Raw genomic sequence first — 16,695 nt, 5'->3', positions numbered from 1 at the left:
AATGCGGCGTGGCATGGAGTCGATCAGTCTGTGGCACTGCTCAGGTGTTATGAGAGCCCAGGTTGCTCTGATAGTGGCCTTCAGCTCTTCTGCATTGTTGGGTCTTGCATATCGCATCTTCCTCTTCACAATACCCCATAGATTTTCTATGGGGTTAAGGTCAGGCGAGTTTGCTGGCCAATTAAGAACAGGGATACCATGGTCCTTAAACCAGATACTGGTTGCTTTGGCACTGTGTGCAGGTGCCAAGTCCTGTTGGAAAATGAAATCTGCATCTCCATAAAGTTGGTCAGCAGCAGGAAGCATGAAGTGCTCTAAAACTTCCTGGTATACGGCTGCGTTGACCTTGGACCTCAGAAAACACAGTGGACCAACACCAGCAGATGACATGGCACCCCAAACCATCACTGACTGTGGAAACTTTACACTGGACCTCAAGCAACGTGGATTGTGTGCCTCTCCTCTCTTCCTCCAGACATAACTTTGGACCACTCAGCAGCAGTCCAGTCCTTTTTGTCTTTAGCCCAGGCGAGACGCTTCTGACGCTGTCTGTTGTTCAAGAGTGGCTTGATACAAGGAATGCGACAGCTGAAACCCATGTCTTGCATACGTCTGTGCGTAGTGGTTCTTGAAGCACTGACTCCAGCAAAGTCCACTCTTTGTGAATCTCCCCCACATTTTTGAATGGGTTTTGTTTCACAGTCCTCTCCAGGGTGCGGTTATCCCTATTGCTTGTACACTTTTTTCTACCACATCTTTTCCTTCCCTTCGCCTCTCTATTAATGTGCTTGGACACAGAGCTCTGTGAACAGCCAGCCTCTTTTGCAATGACCTTTTGTGTCTTGCCCTCCTTGTGCAACGTGTCAATGGTCGTCTTTTGGACAACTGTCAAGTCAGCAGTCTTCCCCATGATTGTGTAGCGTACAGAACTAGACTGAGAGACCATTTAAAGGCCTTTGCAGGTGTTTTGAGTTAATTAGCTGATTAGAGTGTGGCACCAGGTGTCTTCAATATTGAACCTTTTCACAATATTCAAATTTTCTGAGATACTGAATTTGGGATTTTCCTTAGTTGTCAGTTATAATCATCAAAATTAAAAGAAATAAACATTTGAAATATATCAGTCTGTGTGTAATGAATGAATATAATATACAAGTTTCACTTTTTGAATGGAATTAGTGAAATAAATCAACTTTTTGATGATACTCTAATTATATGACCAGCACCTGTATATGTATATATATATATATATATATATATATATATATATATATATATATATATATATATATAAATAAATAAATGTTGTGTATATTCAAGTGTATATTAATTAAATAATAATGCATTACTATGACCCTCACTTAAAATAATTTGTAATTCCTTCATAGTTATGTGGTAACACTTGACTCATTACTTATGGGCAGGGTTGGGAGGATTACTTTTGAAATGTATTCCACTACAGATTACAGAATACATGCTGTAAAATGTAATTTGTAACATATTCCGTTAGATTACTCAAGGTCAGTAACGTATTCTAAATACTTTGGATTACTTCTTCAGCACTGGTAGATTTTTTCACTTGTTTTGACTATAAAAACTCTGCCAGCACAATAAGACAAAATACACATGTTAAAAATAAATTCTCTGAAAAACCTAAATATCTTATGCAGTGTTGTTTCTAAAACAAGATCAATCAAACTGATCTTGTTTTAAGGATTTTTAGATATTTTTACAGGAAAACAATACAAAACTTATTATCAAGAATACAACTTTTGCCCTAATATCAAAGGTCTTACTAGAAAAAAAAAAAAAAATAATAAAGTTAGGATCTGTGAATTTTCTTGATAAAAAATATGATCGTGCCTGGTAACACGTGCATGTAAAATGGCTAGAAATAGCAATTTAGCTTAGCGTAAAGCTGACAATTTACACAAGGTTTCTTTCTATTTATTACAAACTTACTTCTGTTTCCTTGTATGAATGTAACACACCATAAGAAAGTGTTTCACCGCTGTTCAAATGCACTTTGGATCGCATCATTTATATGTATAAATGTTTTCCATCTGAAAGGACTAAATATTAAATGAAACAAATGACAATAAAATGCAAAGTAATTTCTTCAGTAATCAAAATACTTTTTGAATGTAACTGTATTCTAAATACCAAAGATTTAAATTGTAACTGTAGTGGAATACAGTTACTTATATTTTGTATTTTAAATACGTAATCCCGTTACATGTATTCCGTTACTCCCCAACCCTGCTTATGGGTTACCAAAATTATTTTAAAAATACCTCCCGCAATATCTTCCATGCCGAAATTTGTAATGAACAGAAGAGATATCCCAAGGAATACACAGGTTGGGCACATACATTCCTATATTTCTGTAAGGCAAGCGGACTATGATCATGGCCGTAACCAACGTAGACATTGAGGGGGAAATGTCCCCCCAATATTAATAATATTGGTCTACTGATATGGGTTTTTTCCATGGTTAATTATTACATTGTTAAATTTGGTCCCCGTCAATCCTGAATATGTGGTTACATCATTGACTATGATACTCTACCAGACACTGTAGCCTTGATTTAGCGAGCTGTTACGTTCATAAATTAATTTCCACAAAGAACGCACGTGAGACACCTATTTCTCTGGAGGTGCATTTCATGATCTTTCACAATGAAAACATAATCATTCATATTTTAAACACTGTTTGTTGTTTGTAATGTTTCGATTAGTAATTTGTCCTGCATTAATTCCTGCATAGTTACCTATTAATGACAGACCATTATTATAAAGTGTTACCCAAAAGTCAACTGTCACTTGTTGAAGAACATTTGCTATTATCGGAAAAAAGGCAAAGAGATGCTCATTTACACTAAGCCATATGGCCTTGACCTGTAGTTACTGCAATAAATCAATTTCTATCTACTGCTAGCCCCTTTTACTCCTAGCACTTTTCACTGTGAGTCTATGACAAACCCTAAAGGACATAAAAGGCAATAGCTCCGTCCACACACATGAAACCAATTAAACTGCTGTAACTACATGTTGTTCATAAAAGCCACAGTGTTCATCATTTTTTACATATTGCTACTAATCAAACATCACCACCAAAATGCAATTAAAGCCAGAAACATTTTACACAAGTTGTTGGTTTGCAGTCCTTCGTTGATCTTCCAGCCCGATCAGGCTGGTTTTACAGGGGTTTGCAGATACAGCATATATATGGATTAAAAGGCATGTACAGCTGTAACACAGCAGGTCACACAGACAAACAAACCTGTGATATCTGCATTTCAGTTGTTGTAGTCATCTCATTTTCGAAGTTTATATAAAACCCTCCTCTGCATAGTACCACAACCACGAGCAAAGATTCAAGTGCCAGCTTTGTGGGAGTAGAGTAATAATCTGTAAACAGAGCCAGGTACAAGTGACAGAGCTGTACACACACACACACACACACACACACACACACACACACACACACACACACACACACACACTCTTCTACCAGCTCCCACAAGCATACAGGCAGGTGTGACTCTGGCACTCGCCATACTGTAGCGAACATAGCTGATTGGGCGTTCTCTGCAGAAACCCTGTTAGCTCCACAAAACATCCTTATTAAAACAGCCTCAGGTCAGTCCTGCAAAGCCTCATTTACAATTCGATAGCATCTCTTTTGCTCTCTTTTTCTCTATTCTTCTCCATCTAAAAGCAAGCATATCAAAATGTGACTTGTGCACTGATTAATAACTTTAGGGGTGATTTTGAGAAATGGTGTGTTTGTTGTGGCACTGAGATAACTTGATTATGTTCCACAAATGCAGCCTGTGAGTAACAGCCAATAGAACTGGAATAGACCAAAGTGCTGATCTTGGTCTGATGCATGGTGACACTAATGATTATACAATAGGCAAACAATTTGTCTAAACTAGACTCAATTTACTTCCTTTTTTAGCAGTCATTTGAACAGCAAATGTTGGGTGTCTTGGATAAGATGCTTAGAGAGCTCATAAAACGTCTGAGAAAAAGCAATCAACTGGCATTATGTGATCATTCAGAGACTCAAAGAAATTAAAGTGTTTCCACATCTTTCATTTTAGAGGTGGTGGGGGACTGCACTTCAAAGTATTGCAACTTTGGGTCACCTAAATTTGATACCTAATTTAAGAGGCACCAACTGATTCACATTTCAAAATAAATAATTCGAATGTAATTCACTCTGCTGTAACAATTATCTAAATGCTGTGAGCAATCATGGCTAAGCAGGGCTTAACACATTTCTTAAGACTTCTATTGAAGTAGTTTGAAATAACATGCCAAGACAGAATTATGTAGTCTTAATAGAAGTAGACACACATTGTAAATCCAGTCATTTTGGAATGGTTTGAATTTGTTTTTTTTTTTTTTAAGTAATTCAAACTTGTTTTGCAAAAGATATGCTGCCATACTAAGCTATTATCATGTCTGTAAGGCATACGGGTAGTTGAAACTTTTTTGAAAAAAAGTTGGCATGCCCTGCAGTGTTACATGCTATGCATTACATGCTATTATTATTATCCATGTTGCTTTTATGACTTCATATTAATTGATAGTATTAACTGATTCGTATACTTTTAAAAACTTGAAATTTAAAAGAAACTAATGAAGGCAAAAGCGGGTAAAAAATTATTATAAATTATGAAATTGTAAAAAAGACCTTAGATATACATTTTCCTTTATACATTCATATACATTTTAACCTCAAATCTTGATGTTTATATATATATATATATATAAAAAAAAAAAAAGCCCATGGTCACATTATGCATCAACTACCCATACAAAAAAATCTATCCTGAATCGTCTCTGCAAAGAAACCATTCAAGCGCATTAAAGGCTAGAGAAATAGCTACAACCAAAAAACAGCCTACGGTGCAGTGCTCTATGCACAAGGCAGTTTGGGTCCTGATCTCATCAGAGTTGATGGATCACGCCACTAGTGAAATCAGAGAAATGGAGGGAGAAAGAGATGGAAATAAAAGAGGAGTTTGATCAAGCGAAAGGAAGTGCAGAAGACAAATGTGAAGGGGAAAAAGTGGAAGATGGGGGGAGGTGCTCTTCCCAAGCACTCTGGGAAGAAAGGACCATTATGAGGGTCCAGCCAGCGCTTGATGATGAAAGCTGTGAGAGAATGTGCCAAGCCATTTCACTGAGTACTGCACATGGAATCGCAATCCTATGTGACACATACCCCTTTACCTGTCACATTGAGACATCATTAAGCATCATTAACAGAGACGACCTTTGAGTATGTCCACTTTCCAAGAATACGGTACACTTTGTAACACCCAAAAAGTAAAATAATTTGGACCCTTTCTACAGCATTGTGGGAAGACAAGTAAACAATCTCATAATTTATACAAATTATGTCATTTTTTCAACATGATCATGCAGGAAATCAACATGTTGCTTCAGAATAATCATGTACCCTGAAATCAACTCCTTTCTGCTGAATTACACCGCAATCCCAAAATAGACATGTCTGCATCATTTTTACTTCCCTGATGGTTAGGTTTAGGGTTGGGCCATATTCTTAATAAAATATGCATTCCTATTGACTGTATTACATCACTTACAACTAAAAATACAACTCTCTTTTGGCACAAAACTGTAGACATTATACCCAGAAACTGGAACAACCTGGTCTCATAGTGAAAAAGTGACTTTATATACGTTGCATGTATCCCCAGGTACAATTCCCTGCAGTTTTCAGGTGAAATGAACACTAGAGCAGTGTTTCTCAATTGGGAGTCCGCGGACCCCTTGTGGTCCGTGGCATAATTGCAAGGGGTCTGTAGAATCCTTTAAAATATATTTAAAAATCAAGTTGTTGTGAGAGTGAGATAAGTCTCATCTGTGCTTAAGTCGCACTGACAGAGGTTGTATCCGGTAGGCATGAATAACTTCCCCTCGGCTGCTCCGAATAAGGGGCCGGATTCACAATTTTCTTAAGAAAAAAATAGTATGGGATAAATTAAGATAAATTATGAGAAATTCGTAAGAACTTTCCTAAGTGCAGTTCTTGAAAAGAAGTTCTCAAATATTTTCTTGAGGAAACATGCTAAGTTGAAATACTGGCTTCTCCGATAACAATGCTACAGCCAGTTTATTCTACTTTGAAATTCCCATTCCGGGCCGGAATTTATGTTTATTTTTGGCCTGTGTGATCCCGCCCACTGCCCACTCACCAACAGTATTTCGACACCGCCGGGTTGCCAGATTTGAACAAGTTTGCAGGCAAACAACACTGTGTGCTGCAACCATGGATGTCAGCAAACGAACTGGATCAGAGATAGCAGATTCCACCTGACCTAAAAAGCCTCGCCATCTGTCTAAAACCACCATGACCAGAGGCGTAGTAAAACAAGGATAAATATTGGAGACATTTTCAGTTTCGCTCATTCTGGCAACCCGCATGAGCTTTGAGTCTGGGGAGGAGGGGTGGGGCAGACAACTCTCCAATATTTTGAATTTGGACTGCAGTACCCATTTCAAATGCTTGTTGTCAATCTTAAATATAGCACCTTTAAGAATAAAACGACAGGCTTTGACACTGTCTGATCATACTAGCCTGCTCATGGAGTTGCCTTGTCTAATAACCAAACAACAAATTAAATACTTCAACACAATCGTAACAATAAATGTATCAATTAACCTTAAGTAGCAAGCACCTCGTGTTGTGTAAGATGTGTTAATTTAACAACACTACCCGTCACTGGAGAATTTACTTGCTGGTAACCATTTGATACCTTTTAATTGGACATGGAAAAAAAAAAATACAAAATACTTCAGTAAACAATAGGTTCTTGTTGAGGAAATTAATGCACGGAAAAAGTTCTCCTTGGGAAGCTCGATAATTATGACATGCCGGAAATTACGAGGCGGGTAAATGGGAAAGGGTGGCGGAGGCTGTCTTCGCTGTGGCCAACTCTGATAGGGATGTGGATAGGGGGAGAAAAAGAAAGTCTCAGCTTTCTAATGTTATAATTATTATGTTTCTATGAACCCTAAAGATTGTGGAGAGAGCGCTATATGCAGCGCATCCGTTTGAATTAGCATGACTGGTCACCTCATTAAGAAGCTTCAAAACATCATTTATTGTTTGAATTTGGTGATAACATTTACATGGTAAACAAGCTGAAAATAAAAATATCATTAAACACAAAAAAGTAAATTGAATTTCATTAATTTAATTAAGAGACACTGAACAATTTCAGAACTTTCAACCGACTGTCGCAGAATTCAAAATTCAATCAGTCTGAATTTTTTTTTAGATTTTCATCAGCCAAATCACTGTAAATATTTTATTATATTTAGTTAAATTTAACCATGAACATGGCTTTTATCCCCTCACATTAAAAACATTGAGAGAACCACCAAGATCTGGTTAGTTCACCTTTTGTTGCAAGCTGAGTATCATGCACTCTCAGACACTAAATTGAACAATAACACATGATAGCCCATCTGACAGTAATAAGGAGGATGAATTCTCAGGGGGCATTTGTGGCTGCAACTGAGAACAAGATGTCATCACTAGAAGACAAGTTAATATCGCTGTTGTTTACTCAGCTTATCTGAAAAGGTCAACCTATTTGACAGAGTTCCCCCAAAAATGAACAAAAAACCAGATTCCAAGACTCCAGAGGCCTGGAACTCCTTAGACTCACCCAAGATGTATCTAATACACGGTACTGTCATTGAAAATTAATGCTTAAATGTATTCCTTAATGGCTCTTACACAACATATCAGAATTTATCATGCCTCTTTAATGCTGAGGGCTCTATTGCATGCAGAGAAATGGGGGAGATAACAGATTACACCTTTGCTTTCAGAGAGGACATTTCCAGCGGGGAGGATGAGGTGGCCTTACAGTACATGGTGCAAGGAGGGAGTAGAATGCCCACTGTAAATGGGGCAGTGCACTGGCGTGACAGCTGAGAGCGCTGGAATGGTCTGTAGATCACAGGAAGGCATCCATTTAGTGAGAAAAGGCATTAAAAGATAGGGTCCACTTTTTTCAGTGCAAAACATTTCTACAGCTAATAATAAACAGGAAGTGTCTTGAACTAAAGTTATGTCCTAGTAAGGACAAATGAGGCAGTATAAGCTTGAGTAGATTTCATGGAATATATGCTCTGCCCAACATCCAGCTAAAACCATCTTAAGGTTTCTGTAGGTTTGGACCCAGGTTATGAGTTCAAACTATACTGATAAAATGCATAGCTTGAATGCACTGTATGTTGCTTTGGTTAAAAGTGTCTGCTAAATGAATAAAAGTAAAACACAGATGTAAATGTTGTTGGTTTCTAGCTGGTCATTAGCTTGTCCAAATTGGTTTCAGCTGGACTACCAGCTGATGGAGATCTGGCTGAGCTGGTAGGCCTTTATGGAACAGTAACAAAGGAGATATCATGTTCCAAAAACCTTAACCTGATATGACCTGTTTTTTCCAGCAGGGAGTCCACGACCAAGATTGTCTACCAGCCCAGCCATGACTCCACTGACTGAGAATCCAGCTGAAACCAAACTGGAACAGTTATGGCTAGCAAGAAACACAAGCTTTAGATTACTTTAGCAGGATTTTACAGATGGGTAGGTTTTATTATAAAATTATTTTACATTATTTTACATATTTTCTTGGTCTCAAAAAGCTGTATGGCTCTTTTAAGTGCCGATAATTTGATGAAAAGATATGGAACTGTAATCAGGTCAACAAACGTGGAACTACTTCATAGCCATGCAGTTATAGAACATCAACACCTTGGAACTTCTGTCAATAAATCATAATGAAGTATTCAAGAAGTGTTTTGGTATGACAAATATAAAACACAGCAATGAAGAATATAAGCGAAGGACCACAATAGATATTTTTGGTGAACGTCCTTTTCAACAGTTTATTCCAATTAGTCAATTACATCAACACTGCACAGTTCATCAAATGATGACCATGCCTAATTGTGACTTGACCTAGCGGACAAAGCAGAGAAACAGTGCAAAGTGAATAATGAAAAAGAAAAATTACATTAACATCAAAATAAAATCAACAAAAAGATAAAGATTAAGATAAACACTGAAAGTGTGCCAAGTACTTTAAACCTCAAACAAGAGTGATAAGACAATATCCCTAGGTAACCATCTTTCTCTTGGCTTAATTGCTAAGGCCTAAAGAAGTATCAGCTGACTGTGAATGGTGACTGGAGAGGAGAGATGATTGCGGAGGACCATCAGGCTTCATTATCACCTACTAACTGTGAACAGCTCATTAAAATATCAGACAAAATCTTTCTTTAGCAACCGCGGGGCTAAAACAGCTGTCACTGGGCAACAGCCCAACCCTTTAACCATATTTCAACAAACGCTGCCATCGTTCCAAAAGGATTTGGAGAGGGTTATGGGCAAATGTTAATTTGGGTCGGCTTGAACGTGTCTTCGGAAAGCAAAATCTTGTGACTTACAATTCGTGAACGAACCATTATTTTAACTAAACACCCATCCATATTTAGAACGGAGAAAACCTTGTTTGCCTTTTCTACTGTCTGCTACCGATAGGAAAAAAAAGAAGGGACTATTCATCTTGTAATTTGGATCAAACAAATTAACATTTTATCAGAGGGAAACATTTTGTTTCTCTTTACTGTCAAAATTAAGACACTTGGTATGCATTTAGTTTTTTCTGTAGAGTTTCGTGTGACCTACTATGGAGATTTCTGCTATGATATGCCAGTTCCTTGATTTAGCTCTCCCAGTTCCTTTGAGATAGCTGCCACTCTCTTTTTGGGAACCAAACATATTCTGCCACAGCATACTTGGAGGCTTCTAATCTCAATTGAGGCATATCCTCCAGAGATATCTTGAAGGCAATGTAATCTTACTAAAGGTATATCCTCTTTACCAAGCAAGGAATCAAAATTGCAAGGACAACAATTTGATAAAAGGAATTTTTTTTTCATTTGTCTGACAGAATTTTCATTAAATTGTGTCAATTTTAATTTCATGCTGATTTCAAGTCTTTGACCAAAAAGACTGGTACTTGCATGCAGGGACGGATTATGACTTGCAAAGGCCAATTATCTCCAAGGGCCCTTTCCCCTCGCACCATTTATTTACATAGCAGCTGGCCCAAAAGTTGTTGAGTGGGGGGGTGGGTGTCATTGTTGATGGGTTTTCGAGAGGTGGGATCGCCAAACTGAATCGTGCAAACTTAAAGCCCAGGGCCCCCCCCGGCAGTCAAGGGCCCCTGGGCACTGGCCCCATGGGCCCGGTCGGTAACCCATCCCTGCTTGCATGAAACTTGACACCAAAGACTGTTCCTGCAACCAAGAGAAATACAAACAAGCAAAATGGATGCTGTGCATTAGGTTTCAGTGAACCTCACAGCAGGGAAAGGACACTTGCTCTGAGCTAAAAGAGTGTGGCTAATGTTTCATTTAGGGAGTCTCTTTCAAAGAATAATAGTAAACATTTAAAACACTAGTTTACAGTATTCTACATACTGTACTAATAAGCTCTGGAACACACCAGTCTGCAGAAGAAATGGGTTCACATGTGTTGACTTATCCAGTTGAAAACAATAGTTAAGGTGTTTATAAGTGAATGAATATGAGGAATAGAGACAGATTTAACTTCAGTTACAAATAGGGGGAGTGAACTGGAAAATGGGTTTGAAAACACTCACATATTCCACTATAAATAAATGGAAAAGAGGTGACAACTCTGGGTCACCTCCACCAACAAGCTCTGTTTTACAGTCCCTAAACTCCTGAATGAATCAACAAAAACATATCATCTCTCTCTTCCTCTTTATGGTGATATGATCCATTTCAAAATGTCCTGTAGACATCCTCCAAAGTGTGGGTCCTACAGCATGCCCACCAGTAGAAAAATCTACTGTATCAAAAAGGAACAACAACCTGCACAAGGGAGAATTTGATAAATGAATGTGAACAGACACAATAAAACCTGATCGTAAACTATACATGAGCAAGGCAGAAATTATGAAGAGAGAGACAGAGGCTCTAGCTGATTGAGGGGAGGCCGACTGGGCTAGGGAGGTCCAAGTGTGACATTTCCAGGGTTTTGCCATGGGATAATTAGCGGCTGATCCCTTTGTGTCCATGAAGCTGCACTTAGCTGCCTTTACATTTTAATAACAGCATTGCAAGCTCAAAGTCCAATTACATTTAACACAAACCTAATGCGTTAAGCCAAACTGAGGAGTGATACGTGGAAAATATAACATTCATATATCCTAGCAATCTAAAAATATTCCAAATGGCATTTATTCTTTCACTTTCTCTGTATGACTCACTCAGAATTAGACACCTAATTGGCCTAGCTGGAGTCTAGGTTTCGGTACCGAGCACTTTGCTGCTGCATATCAAAGTGAATACCTGACATTAAAACTCACACTTGAAAGAGAGAAACCATTTATGGAACAGGTTGCAGCCATCAGGCAAAATTATAATCAGCATAACTCGCTGATCAAAAAGAATTTCATTTAATTAATGTCTCTACAAAGACGAGAGGAAGCAAACTGTGGAATGAATGAATTAATTTTGTCATGCAATCAGTTTGACTAGTCATCCTCAATTCAAGCTAGAAACAACTAAGGAGAATGCTGAAGTTCTGCAGATTTGAATCCCGATTTTATAAGGTTGTTTGTGCAAATCAGTGTTTTTATGTAGAGTATTACGAATGCTGATGACAAAGAGTGAGTATATCTTGGGTAATGCTGTCTGACTAACAAATGATTCAGAACCCTAAAACCTGTAATGACATACTTATGGAGAAAAACTGAAATAAAACTAATATAATGAGTCATAAATTTAAACACACATACTGTACCAAGGTTCAGGCTACTTAAGAATCAGAATTTGAATCAAAATTTGAATGAGTTTTACTATTCAAGTGTCTTCACGCAGAAGAAAAACTTGGTAATAAAACTTTTAGTATTCACAGAAATGCTACAGCTAGACAAAGCATTACAAGAATAAAATATTTACAGATACAAACAGAGAATATTATGTGTTCATTCTAGTATGTGAAGAGACCTGTAGAGGTGGTATAAAGGCCTATCAATGGATTCCCACGGCAGTATTCAAACAGGGTCAGAAGAATTGGCCGACAACCATTTTTTTTTCTCTTTGGAGTGCGATACAATCTGAATGACCAATGAGATGAGAGCTTTTTGTCATTTTTCCAGAGTCGCTGTTGCTGCACAATCCAGCACGATGGTGGCGCTTAACAACTATCAAACACAGGTGCTGTGCTCTTTTACTTGTCTCACTCACAAAAACTCTGAACTCAATGCAAATATGCATAAATAAACAATACATAAAGTTTAACACAATCTTTCTTTTTTAGAATATATAGGCTATGTAATAAGCTGATACCTCATTATATAATATACCTGGTGTTTTGTCTTAATGTGCTTAATTTAAAATGTATATTACGTGTCTGTTATATTATCAAGGCATTAAAAACAGCAGTGAGGTTTGGCAATTCCTTTGGACTAAGCTTGCAGTGAAATAACACATAAAAAGGCTCTTTACATGAAATACTTTATTATGAGTGTAGACAGATGAATTGCCGAACCTCATTGCTATTTTTATTGCAAAAATAAAATAACACAAAAGTATCCCTGTAACGATGGTCTTTTTCTCATCATGCACAAGAAACCCTGAACTCAATACAATTATGCAATAATTAAATTAAGAAGAGACCATAAGGCTGTTTTTTCTTTTATATTATTTTAAATGTTATGCATCATATGTTATGCTATACCTGTTTTGCTTAATGTACATTTCTTTACATGTATTTATCTCACTGTACATTGTGTTATATTAACCATGCATTAAAAAAAAGAGAAGCTAGATTCGGGAGTTTGTTTAGAATATATGCAGCACAATATATACATAAATATAAAGACAGGGATGTATGTAACAGCACTCTTTACTCATCTCACTCAGATTCTATATTACTCTAAATGCATCCAAACATATGGAAAGAACATAATGAAACTGTTATGCCAAATTAGGTCATTATCTGCCTTAACTGCGTTAAATATAGTAATCTTATGCATTGACCGCTGAATGCTTAAAGATCTGTGCACCAGAATATATGTTTGTAGAACAGCGCCTCTAACTGTACAGGGGTGAAAATGTTTTTCACTTAACTCCTTATGGTCTGTGTGAATAGACCTTTTGTCAGCAGTTCATCTTGTAAATTCATCACAAATTTTGTTATAAATAGGCCTTAAATTAAAAAAAAAAAAAAAAACAAACAAACAAAAAAAAAGTTAAAATATAAAAAGTGAATTTGCATATCATTGGAAGCATATAAAATGTATGCCACCTTTTTAACAATCCAATAACTTTGAATAGTGAGCACCTTTCTCAGTCATCTAATGCACAGAACTGATTTTCTTAAGTTGATGTAATACAAAAGAGAATACTACAACGTTGCTTTGCTAACAGCAAACATCTGCTTTAAACCACTCTCAGACTGTCCATCTTTCACCTAGAGAGTTGTGTAATGAGGATTACAGGATTCCCTGCCCTCGTCCCTGTAATTACCCCATGACACCTGGGGGCAGGTAAAACAGGTAAGAGAGTGCCAGTGGAGCACAATGCTAATTGTCATTCTATCATCTACACACAAATCTCCCTGAGAGAACTTCAGCCCAGATAGGAAAAAAAGGACATCAATATATAAAAGACAGAGTAAAGGAACACAGGAACTTAATAGATGCAGTGTGCATTGAAGACATACTTTATTACAGACAACGGAAGAACAATGGTTGTGGAATGATGCTACACTCTGACTGTGTTTTTTAAACATAGCACTACAGCTACTTGAGACTGGCATGATGTTGAAAACAATGCCTAGTGTCAGCACATGGGCACATGTGCAAGCACACAAACTTCACACCTGGAGAAAGGACAGTTAGAAATCCAAATACACTGAGTATCACTTAAACAGCAGCAGCTCAGAAGTGAGTGTTCAAGAATGGCAATAAATATCCACTCTAGTATGCATTTAATGGCCAGTGCAGCATTAAACACCCTCTAAATCAATAAAAACAAATGGTGACAGACTGAAACCATCAATCAGGCAGAGGTAGGGGGGACATTCACACCCACACCCTTATAAACACACTTGCACTGACAAGGAAACTCAACTGCTGCAAGCTGAAGACCCTCCAGGAGTTTGTGGTCTGCAGATAATCTTTTCATTCATTCATTTCCCCAAAGTGGACTTGGTCACAATATCCGCCCTATGCTCTCACCAGGCTAGTCATGCATGTAAAACAATGACTGATACGTAGGCTGTAATCCCTCTTCCAACCTGGCAAGCAGAGAACACTTACGGTTCAGGTGCTCTGAAGCATAGTAGTAAACATCCTCATAGCCCTCATGATAATCCTCCTCCGGGCGGTACTTTTTTCCCTTGCGTCTCCTGGACCTCCGTATCTGCTTAACAAAGCCAAGAAAGCGCTCCATGCCTGTCCACCGTGTGCAGTCCAATTGATACCGGCACAGACCACTGCAATCAGCCAGTGTGTGAAGGTGTGTGCTCAGCTTCACAAAGAGCACAGCTCAGAGAGATCTCAAAGAGAGAGAGAGAGAGAGACAGAGGTGGAGAGGGAGGAGGGGGGGAGCGACAGATCACAGTCAGCTGGGGAGAAGAGGATGGGTCAAATATCAGTTTCTACGGTGGACCCGTAGAATCATGTAGGCATGGCAGTATCCTTACCCATGCATTCTCCATTCTTAGCTCAATGGGTCTTTGTGCATGCATGTGTGCACGTGTAGGGAAGAACGTGTGTGCATTGTAGAATGTGGTAAGGAGGAGAGTGAGAAAGGAAGAATAAGGGGGTGGGGGAAAAACACAGATATACTCGTCTCACAAAGAAGAGAATGACAGTTCAAAGGAACTGGCAGCCAGGCGAGAAATCCTTGGACTATGATTGTCTCATTCCAGAGCACAGTGGAGTGGTGGACAAAGGTGGGTAGTAACGTGCAACATTTACTCCATTACATTTACTTGAGTAACTTTTTGGAGAAAATGTACTTTTAAGAGTAGGTTTAATGGTGGGTACTTTTTAATCTTAAATAAGATTTTTATGAAAAAAAAAAAAAAATTACTCTTCGTTAAATTGGGGACATTACTGTTGTAACATTACTGGTTTTAATTTAATAAGTGTTAATAAATGTGTAATTTATTGAGATATTTATGAATGGTACTTTTATGGCACCGGAACTTTACAGCGGCGCTGTCACTCGATTCGAGTTCATCACTCATCATTCAGCAGCAGGTCAGCAGAAAAGGCTGAAAACAAACACTTTTTTTGCACTCCACACAGTAAAAATGAAGAGTTACGTTTATGTGATGCCTTCATTCAACACCAAAACAAGTGGAAATGTCAACATACAGAATTACAGATTCAACTTAAGAAAACACGTTGCGGTTAGTTGTGGTGATGATGAAAATGCTGGGTTGTTTGCTGTGGTAATGGTCAGTCTCAGCGTGATTCTTTAACTACGGGCTTTATATACCTCAGTTTTTAATTATACATTTTCTTATATCGGTGCTGCAATACATCAGTGCTTATAAATCTATGTTACAAACTGTCTACATTGGACGCGAGTGATGTCGACAGCGTCAATGATTATAATGGGAGCAAATTTTTTTGTCTGATCATGCTGCACTGCTCGCATCTTAAGTAGACAGAGCCAGGGGCGTTGCAGTCATTTTAAAAGTGGGGGGGACACAGCTGCCAGTAGCTGGCTCACACTGACCCAACACTTACAGTGCAGTATTAATATATTACAGTATATATTAATATACAAGTATGATATAAGTATTATATTAATATACAGGTGCATCTCAATAAATTAGAATGTCGTGGAAAAGTTCATTTATTTCAGTAATTCAACTCAAATTGTGAAACTCGTGTATTAAATAAATTCAATGCACACAGACTGAAGTAGTTTAAGTCTTTGGTTCTTTTAATTGTGATGATTTTGGCTCACATTTAACAAAAACCCACCAATTCACTATCTCATAAAATTAGAATATGGTGACATGCCAATCAGCTAATCAACTCAAAACACCTGCAAAAGTTTCCTGAGCCTTCAAAATGGTCTCTCAGTTTGGTTCACTAGGCTACACAATCATGGGGAAGACTGCTGATCTGACAGTTGTCCAGAAGACAATCATTGACACCCTTCACAAGGAGGATAAGCCACAAACATTCATTGCCAAAGAAGCTGGCTGTTCACAGAGTGCTGTATCCAAGCATGTTAACAGAAAGTTGAGTGGAAGGAAAAAGTGTGGAAGAAAAAGATGCACTACCAACCGAGAGAACCGCAGCCTTATGAGGATTGTCAAGCAAAATCGATTCAAGAATTTGGGTGAACTTCACAAGGAATGGACTGAGGCTGGGGTCAAGGCATCAAGAGCCACCACACACAGACGTGTCAAGGAATTTGGCTACAGTTGTCGTATTCCTCTTGTTAAGCCACTCCTGAACCACAGACAACGTCAGAGGCATCTTACCTGGGCTAAGGAGAAGAAGAACTGGACTGTTGCCCAGTGTTCCAAAGTCCTCTTTTCAGATGAGAGCAAGTTTTGTATTTCATTTG

The 16,695-nt window shown here is 38.1% G+C and overlaps 1 protein-coding gene across 6 annotated transcripts in view; it reads right to left on the bottom strand.

Moving 5' to 3' along the window:
• Positions 1-16,695, bottom strand: part of LOC127434957 (glutamate receptor-interacting protein 1-like) — a 388,121-nt gene that overhangs the window by 205,245 nt on the left and 166,181 nt on the right. For 4 of the 6 annotated variants that reach the window (XM_051688009.1, XM_051688010.1, XM_051688012.1 and 1 more), the window contains exon 1: positions 14,418-14,550. The exons of the other annotated variants lie outside the window; for them this stretch is intronic. In XM_051688009.1, coding sequence (XP_051543969.1) covers positions 14,418-14,550 — 133 coding nt within the window. Of the gene's footprint in view, positions 1-14,417; positions 14,551-16,695 lie in introns of those variants that run through there. 6 annotated transcript variants of the gene reach the window in all.

Source organism: Myxocyprinus asiaticus, chromosome 45 (assembly GCF_019703515.2).
Source record: "Myxocyprinus asiaticus isolate MX2 ecotype Aquarium Trade chromosome 45, UBuf_Myxa_2, whole genome shotgun sequence".
Lineage (NCBI taxonomy): Eukaryota > Metazoa > Chordata > Actinopteri > Cypriniformes > Catostomidae > Myxocyprinus > Myxocyprinus asiaticus.
The sequence above is the reverse complement of the archived record's forward strand: the minus strand, read 5'-3'. Positions and strand labels throughout refer to the sequence as shown.